This window comes from Poecilia reticulata, linkage group LG22 (genome assembly GCF_000633615.1).
Source record: "Poecilia reticulata strain Guanapo linkage group LG22, Guppy_female_1.0+MT, whole genome shotgun sequence".
Classification (NCBI taxonomy): Eukaryota; Metazoa; Chordata; class Actinopteri; order Cyprinodontiformes; family Poeciliidae; genus Poecilia; species Poecilia reticulata.
Genome location: NC_024352.1, coordinates 5,167,423 through 5,175,489, shown reverse-complemented (window position 1 = coordinate 5,175,489; position 8,067 = coordinate 5,167,423). Strand labels below are relative to the sequence as shown.

Sequence of the window (8,067 nt, the reverse complement as noted above, 5' to 3'; positions counted from 1 at the left end):
TCTGAGTCAGGACCTGTCTCCGACTCACGACAGACCTCTGAGTCCTCATGCCTAATGGTGTTTTCAGAATTTTTTCTCACCAACGGAGTGACACCTTGTCAGAAGTTTCTAAACTGTCAAAACTGGATGCGTTTCCTCATCAGAACTTCGCAACCTACCGGAGCAGATAATTATGGCCTTAAGAGTGCTAACAAGTTTTCAATCTGAGAATACCGGAAACCTTTAGTCATCCGCTGTTACAGTCAGAGCAAGGTGGGTAGAGCATCTCGAAGAGTCAGAATGGGGGGCCGACGGAACGGTGGCGGACTGGGGGGTTAGAAGGAGTTCGAAGAAGAAGAAGAGAAGGTGGGGGGCTGACATATCATTAGAGAGGTGGAGGGAGGAGGTCTGGCTGTAGAAGGAGGTGGGCGAAGGAGAGATATTGGGGGGGGTGGACTAGTGTACCATGTAGAGGTAGATGTGAGGGGTCGAAGAGGGTGGGGCCGGTCTAGCGTACCATTGAGTGCTGGGGGGCGGGCGAAGGAGAGACGGTAATCCCCCGATCCACCTATAAATACTATTTTATTGATATAATTAGGTCTATTGTAAACAAATATTTTAGTAATTGCGTAATCTATCGATTATTCTTAAGATTAATCGAGTAATCATATTTTAAAAAATTGACAAAATAAAGTATTGGTAAATCTGGAATAACAGCAGTGTTAMTATCGGACATCAATATCAGTCCAATTTTTCATTTTTGAGCTTCCCTAACAGATACTTTTTTGTAGTTTAGAAAACTAACCCGTAATAATAACAACTCGCTTTCTAAGTTAACCTGAAAAAAAGTTGTACAAAAATCTAAAATTAATTTCAATTTAATAAAAAGAGGCAGGCTCACAAATACGCTTATTAAAAATGTTTATGATCCAGCTTTTAGTTTATGTAGTTAGTCAGTAGATGAACTCTCACGTTGACCCATACATGTCAAGCTTTGAGTTTGAGAATATGGGAAATGTCGCCTGAAGTGGTGGTGGTGATGGTATGTCAAATTTACCAATATTTTGTTAACCCAAAACTGAAATTCTCTGTCTTTTTACTCTGTCGTTTGTGATTTATTCACAAACTTTTTTTAAAACCTTTTACATTTCCAAATACTTTTGTCCTCCAAACCATTGAAGTCTGTATTCTATACCATATGTTAATTATAGTGTAAAATATATTAAAGTTAATGTATTTAATATATTCTTAACATAATTTTGAAACAAAACTAAATTCTAAGTCCACAGTAAATGTAGTTGTAGAACACAAAACACTTAGTTTGAAAGTAGCTCATCATGCAAAGTGATGTAAAAATGAAACCATTCTATAATCAATTTGCAGACTTTATTTTGCAATTTAAGACCATAAATTGATGTCATCTAGTCTTCATAACTAACTTTTGCTATTATATAATTAAGAGCTAAACATATTCTTGAGCTTGCTAATGTTTATCTTCTGTACATCACAACTAATTTATTGCATTTTACTATACAAATTTTCAACGTATAAATTAAATGTAAAGCAATCTTGACTCTAGTCTTTGAAGTCAAATAAACAATTTTGTTAAGTTATTACTATAAGATGGAACATAAAAAAATTGCTCTTGAACATGAAAATCATAGTTGTAAACAGGATCAACATACTTCAAAATAAATGCAGAAAGTCTACCATTATTTTTATGAAATACAGGTATAAATATTTTGTTAAAATCAAATGCTACATAAACCCAGCCGGTAACACTTTAAGGTGGGTGAATAAGACTGACATGATACCGTCATAAACATGACATAACACCTGTCATGAACATAAATAAGTCTTCATAAATATTTATGAATGTTGTCATAAAGCGTCATTCGGTAAATCATGACACTTTTAATACAAAGTTGACATTATTGAAAATTTCTTTGTTTTGACAACTTGACATTAATCTAGACAAAATGATCAATGATTGATTAATAGCATTCAGGAGTTTGTTTTCTTGTCAGCACAAAGACGGTACTCTTATCTTTCATGTGACATAAGTGTCAATAAAACGATAGTATTATAAAAATAAAGCTGTGGTCAATAAATCCCCACATATTTGTTCATAAGTAAATCAGTGATTTACTTATGAAATGATTAATTACAATATGTAAATAAGTTACCAGTTCAGACACTGCTAGGATCCTTTTATTGCAATAGAGCTTTGGAGCTGACGTCACAGCGTATGACGTTTACGTCGCTGGGCGCCATTTTTGGTGTCCACAGACCAAAACAAATTAGTCAGAACACCAGCATTTTTACTGTGTGACCGACCGCAGTGAAGTTGTTTTCAAGTTGGATATTGGATATTGGATATTCGCGCTCCGCGGAGTAAGGGACGTTCAGCTCAAGGTTGATCCGACTTAGGAACGCTAATTTCGGCCAGCTGTTCTTTACTAGTCCCTCCTCAAGCGCTCGGAGATTCACATAGGGACCGTCGTAGTTTCAAAATAAAAGTCTGATTGTTTAGCATTTTTGCTAATACACTTTTACTTAAATATCTCTAAGCATAAATGCAGTGCAACAAATGACAAGCATGCCACCTAATTATGACTCTTTGATTAATTTACATTCAGACAATAATCCTTTAGAGCCATAAAGGATTTAAGTTAGACAATAGACTCTAAACCAGCCTGGACTCACTCACTTCTCAAGAAAATTTAGAAAATGATGTATTATTATTCATCCAGTTCATAACTTGTGTTTTTTGTGTTGGTCTGTAAAGGAAAAATCCCAGCAAGATACAATGAATATTGCAATAAAATAAAACGTCTCAGGCGTTATAATTGTTCCGCAGGGCATCATTGTCCATCAGCCATAAATGGAGGGATTCATTGTATATGCCAAGAAGGAATTCTGGACTTTTAGCATGTTTGCGTCACTAGTGTCCATGAATGGCCGTCCTTCAGCGGCTCGTGCTTATGACCTCCATTAAAAAGTCTCGGACCCGTCCAGGCAGCGTTTGGTCAGACGTTAGTCTGACCACAGCACTTCCTCTAACAGATCCAACTTTCCCTGAGAAGGGAGCTACTTCCTGGTGTTTCCGAGAACTGCTGCTGAAAAGGCGGCCTGTTTTCTTCCAYAGCAGAGTTTCTGGCCTGTTCTCCCAAAACACCTTATTGAGGAAAGTCCTAGATTATAATTACACACATTTCCACATGTAGAGCTCAATGTTTTCCTGTGCAGCATCACTAGATTTTTTTTGTTTGCGAATGTTTCCACTGAGAAATGATGTGAGATAGTTCTTAAAGGGCCGGTATCATGTGTTTTTTAGGTACCTAATTATAACACGATGTTACCGTCAGTTGTAAGAAAAAAATCCTAAGATGACTTAAAAGAAATTTGACTTAGTGTTTTAACACCTTGAAATTGGGCCTCTGTCTCTTTAAGAAGCTCCTGCTCTTTCCGACACTCCATACAACACGGCTCYTCCATTAAGCCGTTTCCATTGTTTTATCTTAATCATAATATTTATAAAAAGTATTCTCCAAAAAAACAACCTGGGGAGGGACAAAAAAAATCCAAATGATTTCATGTTCCATTCTCATTTTCTCTGAAATCATAGCAGCTGTTGTGATACTTGCACTTTGAATCTTGATGTCAAGAATTAGAGTTTGTAATTGGAGAGAAAAAAATGTATTTGCATATGTTATTTTAAACACTTCAGAAATCCCTGTGAAACTTATCGTTGGAAMGAAAACAAGAAAAGCATAACAGTTCATGACGTAGCTGGAAATATGTTGTGCTCATCAGTGCTCACCTTGTCCCATGCGGGCTCCCGTCAGAGCTTCCTTGGCGCTGCCGAAGCCCAGCTCCCGGCACACGACACTGGCGGACAGCAGGCTCCAGCGGTCATCGCACACCGTCCCCCACTCGTTGTCTTTGAGCACTTCCACCCGACCTTCCCCCAACCTGGCGCCGCCCTTCAGCCTCACGTTGCTCTGACAACGACATGTAAATGCGTTTCTGTGAACATGGAGCCATCTGGCACGTCCTGACCATTTAGTTTAGGCGACATTCCTGTCGCTGAGGTACAACACCTTACAAAAGCATTCATATTCCTGAAGATTTCTGCATTTGTCATGGAATACCCGCAAACTTTAATTGACCAAAAGGCTTAATTGTGAAACGGAAGGAAGATGATACATTTAATAAATAAAAATCTCCAAAATATAGTATGGTGTGTATTTGTACTCATCCTTCCTGAATCAGAACTTTTGGGAGACTTTTTCTTTACTAGTTTTATAAATCTGAAAAATGAATCCAGATGACAGGATGGAGAGGACCTGACTGTAGGTTCAGTTCAGTTTAGCTCAATTCAGTTCAAATCCTTTCAGCTTCATTTAATTTAGTTTGATTCAGTTTCGTTCAGTTCAATTCTGCTCTATTGAAAATTACTTCATCCCGAAGGGAAATTAAATGTAACTCATTTCATTCAAGTTTCCTCAGAAAGTTCTTGAGGTGTTGATGCTGTAGCAGTCAGTCATACCACAAATCAAAAGAAGCCTCTGACTGAAGACACCGTTGCTGTCATGAAATGCTAACAGCTCAACATCTGGGCAGCAGAGACGATAATCCACAGCAACATGTTCTGGACGATATTATAAATTGTTGGAAAGTTCTGCTAGTCCACCTCATTTGCTTTTGCTGCTGCTCATTAAATCTCTAGCTTATATAATTTTTGACATACTGCCAAAACTTTTTGGTCTCATCTGTTCAGAAAACTGTCCAACCAAAATACAAGATAAATATATTGAAGTTGAAGCAAAACAAAATGTGAAGAAAAAAACCATCCTTCTGTTTCTGAGGATTCTCTTACCGAGACTTTAACTTTCTTTTTCAGAGAGCTGTTCTGCATGAACAGCGGGCCGGGCATGCAGCTCACAACGACGGGCATGCCGCCGGTGCAGGTTGCCGTGGCGTTGGGCTTGTTGAACTCTAGGGGGCAGGCCGCCAGGTGGACCTCTGACCCCAAACACGCCACAGAGCGGAGCAGGTACAGGTTCTTCTGCCGCTCCAGGTACAACCTGAGGGAGGCAGACGGAATATGGACAAAAACATTTTTTAAAAATATGTTGGCATTTAAGTGATACAATAAAATATTTTCCCACAAAAGACCACAGGAACAAAACAGCAAAAACAAACCAAGATGAAGTGACATACAAAACACTCAAACATATAAAGAGGATAGTAGTAGTTTTTCCAAAAAGTCATTTTTATACATTCGTCTTTTGTTGCAAGGGGATATATGTTTTTTTCGAAACCATCTATCTACCAAATGTATCCTCAGATTACCTTTTCCTGCGGTTGCTCTGTTTAGACATAGAGCTAGCTTTAGCTTTGGATGGCTGCCTGCAAGGTAAAAACGGGTGAGTCTACACAGAAATCATGACAACAACCAATCAGGAAGCAGAACTAGAATCAAAAACATGAATATGACCAAAGGCAAGTATATGGACATCTTTCTACTATTGTGGTTGGCAGTGAAGTGGAGGCACTGACTGTATGGTTGGTGAGTCCATATAAAACTACGGCTTTGGTTCTAAACATGCAGTAAGGAAAAAGTGAAATATTCTGAATGCAGCTATACTTTGTCAATGTGAACATAAAGTTCCAGCGTTTGACTTGTATAGATCTGCTTTCTACAGAGTGTTGATGGGTTCTTCAGCCATCTTTGTACAGAGCATTAGTGAGAGGCTCATCATAAATCCTACATTATAGATTTTAATCTGGTCAAGAGCCAAATCAGGTAGAATCTGCACAACGCAAAACCAAGTCAAAGGAGAACGTCTGATTCTGTGTTAATAATATGCCGAAGCAAAACAAAAACACAATGAAACAATAAAAAAATTTTAAAAAATAGTGTCAATCATTTAGTTTTATGAACTAATTAATCACTTTTGTCTGAACATAAAAATGATTCATCTTGAAAAAGCTTAAAATGTAAAAAGATTAAAATGTATCAAACAAGCTGAATTCAAACATAAAGTTTACATTTTTAATACTTCTGAAAATGTTATTTAAAGCATAGGGTGGCGTCTGTCTTTATGACTTCAACTCAGATATTAAGTTTAAAAAAAAATCAAAAATGGATATTTTATCAGAAATTCAAGTTTTTTCTTGTTTTTCTCCRTTTTGTGCTCTGGTAACTTGTTCCTACTTTCCCAGTGGGAAATGGAAATGGATGGATGATTAAATTGGGCTGAGTGGACAGCCTTTATCCTCTTTTTAAAGTCGTGGGGAAAAAATATGTACAGTTAATTCTGAGAAACATCAGATTGAAATTCAAAAATAAAAAAAAATTCTAATTTAAGAAAATCTTAATTTTCACMCAATTTTCCTACATGAAGATGTGGCTCTAAAAAAAATCTAAAAGGAATTTTTTTTTTTCATTTTAGAAAATAAAGAGGACAAATTATTTCAGTATATACTTAAAAGCTTAAAATTTCACATKTCCTTTTTTCAGCTTCAGATTTTATATTTTCAGGTTACTTTTAGATTTTCCAAGTTCAAGTCTCTTTTTTTCCAACCTTAAAGCAACAAACAAAGCTCTATCATCAAAGTGAGCAAACTTCATRGCTTTTATTAATCTCCATATTGGTCTCATCTCCTGAGGYTCAGCTAATCAAAAACAAACACTAGAAATYCTTTGCAGATTCTACCAAATGGAGTTCTTGGTATTCTGACCCAAAGACCTGCAAGTCATTTAGCTGAAGAACCCAGCAGCTCCTCATTACAGCCAGTCATACGGATGAAAGGCATCTCCAGCTCCTGTTTAATAAAAAGCTCTATTGAGTGAAAGAATATGACAATATGTTTGCAGGCACAACACAGACAGGCACAGTCATGGACAAAGCCTAGCAAAAATTGGGTGATGGAAAAAAAAAAATCAACCAACTATTTTGGTTGCATTTAACATCATAAAATGTGTTTAGAGGGGCAGCATTATGTGTTTCCAGCCACATAGTGACATTTAATAGCACAATAAAGCTACCTTCAGTTGTTATAAAAATGCTATTTATATCAAATATGACTTCGATATTTAATGGCTTGAAATTGGGGTTCTGTCTCTTTAAGAAGCTCCTACTCTTTCTGAAGCTCCGCCTTCAGGAAGCCATCACAACATGGCTCCTCTATTAACCCTTTAACAACGTTTTTACCAATGCTGCTCTGAGAAGTAACTTGTATTATGAGTTCAGCAGACGCTCAGTTCCACCAGGTGTTTGCTAATTGCTGCTGGCTAGTCTGAAGGAGCTGAGTGGGGAAGGGCTGCTCTGTGATGAGGAAGCTTGGTAGCTTGGAAACTGAAGCTAAGCGGAGGAGCTACGTCCTCGAAGGTGGAGCTAGGTCCACCCAGGCATTTTCCACAGATGAATGGTTGCCATGGAGATTAAAGTATTCCTCAAACATGCATGAAAGAATCGAAGCAACACTCCAGCTATGCTTCTGATGAGGGAATAACATTATGAGATGGTATAAAACTCAAAAAACATAATACTGCCCCTTTAAAGCAGGAATAGTTGAGGTCAGAAAATGTAAATAATATGTTTTTGTAAGATGACTGATCCCTATTTGTGTGACAAAAAAAAACACGCAAGGAAACAAAAAAAAAGTTTCCCTGAATGGGAAGAAAGCAAGAAGGAGGAACAGATTACTATTATCTAGAACTAAATGACTGTTTTCTAAGCCAACAGGAAACCCATTGGCAACAGCGACAGGCATTCCTGCTACAGTGTACCTTCCAGCAGCTGAGACCTTTGGACTGGAGGCCTTCTCAGCAGCTCGCTTTGTCAGACGTCTGCAACAGCGAGACAGTCGGATTCCATCACACACGGCAGAGAAACTACATGCAAACACTCGCTTTAACCGTCAGGGTTCGTTCTTCTTACACACACCGTCTGTGTCCTACAACGCCGAGCGGCGAGGAGCATTTCTGACATTCCACAGGTCTCTGGTAGATCACGTTACAGCGCATGGAGGGCCAATAAGTTTGTTTAAAAGAAAAAAGAAGTGAAACAAAAAAAA

At 37.8% G+C, this 8,067-nt stretch overlaps 1 protein-coding gene across 1 annotated transcript in view; it reads right to left on the bottom strand.

The window, feature by feature from the left end:
- The window catches only part of loxl3b (lysyl oxidase-like 3b), a 23,822-nt gene that overhangs the window by 12,394 nt on the left and 3,361 nt on the right, over positions 1–8,067 (bottom strand). Inside the window, exons 2-5 of the mRNA XM_017302543.1 lie at positions 7,781–7,840; positions 5,338–5,394; positions 4,862–5,069; positions 3,803–3,983 (exon numbers count right to left, since the gene is read on the bottom strand). Coding sequence (XP_017158032.1) covers positions 3,803–3,983; positions 4,862–5,069; positions 5,338–5,394; positions 7,781–7,840 — 506 coding nt within the window. The remainder of the gene's footprint in view (positions 1–3,802; positions 3,984–4,861; positions 5,070–5,337; positions 5,395–7,780; positions 7,841–8,067) is intronic.